Source organism: Penaeus vannamei, chromosome 39 (genome assembly GCF_042767895.1).
Source record: "Penaeus vannamei isolate JL-2024 chromosome 39, ASM4276789v1, whole genome shotgun sequence".
Classification (NCBI taxonomy): domain Eukaryota; kingdom Metazoa; phylum Arthropoda; class Malacostraca; order Decapoda; family Penaeidae; genus Penaeus; species Penaeus vannamei.
The window spans coordinates 21,139,241-21,141,740 of record NC_091587.1 but is presented as its reverse complement, the minus strand read 5'-3'; the positions used below and the strand labels follow the sequence as shown (position 1 = coordinate 21,141,740).

General features: G+C 40.0%; 1 protein-coding gene across 23 annotated transcripts in view; it reads left to right on the top strand.

The window, feature by feature from the left end:
* The window catches only part of LOC113808617 (echinoderm microtubule-associated protein-like 2), a 192,423-nt gene that overhangs the window by 141,752 nt on the left and 48,171 nt on the right, over positions 1-2,500 (top strand). For 9 of the 23 annotated variants that reach the window (XM_070116978.1, XM_070116976.1, XM_070116968.1 and 6 more), the window contains exons 1-3: positions 1,005-1,188; positions 1,856-2,005; positions 2,313-2,457. In XM_070116978.1, the coding sequence (XP_069973079.1) occupies positions 1,020-1,188; positions 1,856-2,005; positions 2,313-2,457 (464 nt within the window). In that variant the 5' untranslated portion in view covers positions 1,005-1,019. Of the gene's footprint in view, positions 1-568; positions 1,189-1,855; positions 2,006-2,312; positions 2,458-2,500 lie in introns of those variants that run through there. The other 14 variants (XM_070116975.1, XM_070116974.1, XM_070116972.1 and 11 more) reach the window with 5 other exon arrangements.

Below are 2,500 nucleotides of genomic sequence, written 5' to 3'. Positions count from 1 at the left end.
GGTAGGTGATGGGGATGGAGGGAAGAGAGGGGGAGTGGTGAAGGGGGGGGTTGGGTCGTGTGTTGAGAAGGGAGGGAGAGAGCGATGGAGGGAAGGATGCTGAGAGGGAGGGAGAGAAGGAGGGAGCTAGAGAGGGCGGGAGGGAGGGAGATAAGGAGACAGAGAGGGAAGGTGGGAGGGAGAAAAACAGAGAGAGAGAGAGATACAAAGAGAGAGAGAGAGAGAGAGAGAGAGAGAGAGAGAGAGAGAGAGAGAGAGAGAGAGAGAGAGAGAGAGAGAGAGAGAGAGTCAGTTACTGTACTTCAATAACAGCGTGAATGTCAGAACATGACAATGCACAGAATACAGTATTGTGCATTGTTATTGCATTGCAATACCAATTATCTCCGCATCTGTATATCAGTGTAAACACCGAAATATTTTTTTTTCTTTTATAATTTTCCAAGATTACTGTACTAACACCACTTCTTTCCTTCGTGTGCAGTTAAAGGATCTTTCACATTGACCTAACACTAAAAAAAAAACGCAAGTGAAAAAAAAACAAGTGATAGAAAAAATAAAAAAAGACTTCATAGAAATAGATCTACTGCATGACTTAAATTTAAAAAAAACGGGCCTAAAATAGACTTATGTATGATTTAGCAACATGGAAGAATCTTCGACCCAGCCCGAACCGCAAGACAAAGCCACTCTCTTCTACGTAACTCGGAATTACGGAGTTGTCGCCCCCGGGTAGCACCTGGCCTTAATTAGGAGCGTGACCTGGGTAGTAAGAACGACATAACGCTACCCTGATTTAGTGAAATTTCAGGATTACGTATGTGAGAAAAGAGATTGAAAACCAGAGAAAATATTCCCATTAAAGACGTATATACGATTTTGTATCACAAAGAAAAAAAGAAAAGTAAAACAAATCATAAGATTTTCCATCAACATAAGAGTTAGAAAATAAGAAAATCTTAGAATACGGTTGTTGTTTTTTTAATTTCTCGTGTGCGATCTCTCGAAGTGTATCCAAGATGTACAATTCGACGAGTGGGGGGTACAGGGGACCCCATAAGATGATGCTGGGGTCCTCGCCGCCCCCAGTCACCATCACCAAGGTATTCGACGCGTGGAGTAAGTCTGGCAGCCGCGCATGTCCGCCCGCACATACCGATGGTGATTTTGTCATGCACTATGGAAATTGTAGTTTTTTTTATGAATGAAGTACTCTGTTTTGATGTATTTTTTTGTGGTTGTTGATTTTTTTTCATGGGGTAGATGTCTTTTTTTTGTTTTGTTTGTTTTATTTCTGCATGTCTTTCTTTTCTTTTGTATTAATATGTTTTGATAAGAATAAGGTAATTAAGTTTTTATTAGTATTTCTGAAACGCTGTCACGTAACTAAGGGTAATATTTATCGTTTTATCAGTCGTAGAGCAATGCTAGATGGTAAGTATAACAATAGTAGAAAGTCAGACGCTATAGAAAAGTTTAGACGAATTCCATCCATCAGAAATAAATACTTAAACCAGCTGGCAAGATAATGGTAAGTGAATAAAATTGCATATTGGTTATAGTTACCCCGAAATTCGAAAAAAATCAGTATAAGGTATTTTTCCGGTGAGAATACCACAAAGTTGATTGTGTGTGGTGGCCGTAAGTAACTGATGTGTAATATTGTGTACTCTTAGTATTGAATTCACACTATGCTTGCACATCATTCCTCGTTATTTTTCTATGTTTTCTTCATTATGAGAAATTATGATATACTAACAGAAACTATACTAACACCATAGGAATAAACCAAACATATTCGAAAAATGTCTTTATACAATAGTCCGTCATAAAATAAATCACGTTTTCTTTACAGATGAGATGATAGAAAATGAGAACCAGAGTCTGCGGGACCGAGTGGCAGACTTAGAGAAAAAGGTCCACGAGCAGACAGATGAAATTATGTGTTTGAGGTCAACACTGGCTGATGTATTGAGAAGAATTAACACAATTGAAGGAGCCAGAGGTAAGCTGAATATGTCCTACATTTTGTTTTTGTTTTCTTAATTCATGATATTACGATTTTTTATCGTAATTTACACGTTAAAAATGTTACGTTGTTTTCTCATGTTTTTCTCATGAACATTGACCCCACATACTGTAACCTAGCTTCTGGTAGTGAATCACCACGACAATAGATCCCACACAACCAAAATAACAATAACGATAATAATAAAAGATAAAAAGAAAATCAGTAGATAAAAGAAACAGTCCTCCTCGCGCACAAAATCATCACCCAGGACGCCCTTTCATCCCCTCGTGTCCTTCTTCAGTAGTGAACAGCCACAGCGGGGGTCGAGCCACCCCTACCAAGGAGGGCGTGAGACTCCGACACCACCACAGTGACTCAGCCCGGGACGTCTCCAAGCGGGCCTCCTCCTACGTCCCCGGCAGGTCTCCTTCAGCCACACAGATCAGGTAAAAGATCAGCTGGGCTTGAGGTCTTCTTGGTGGGATGGGG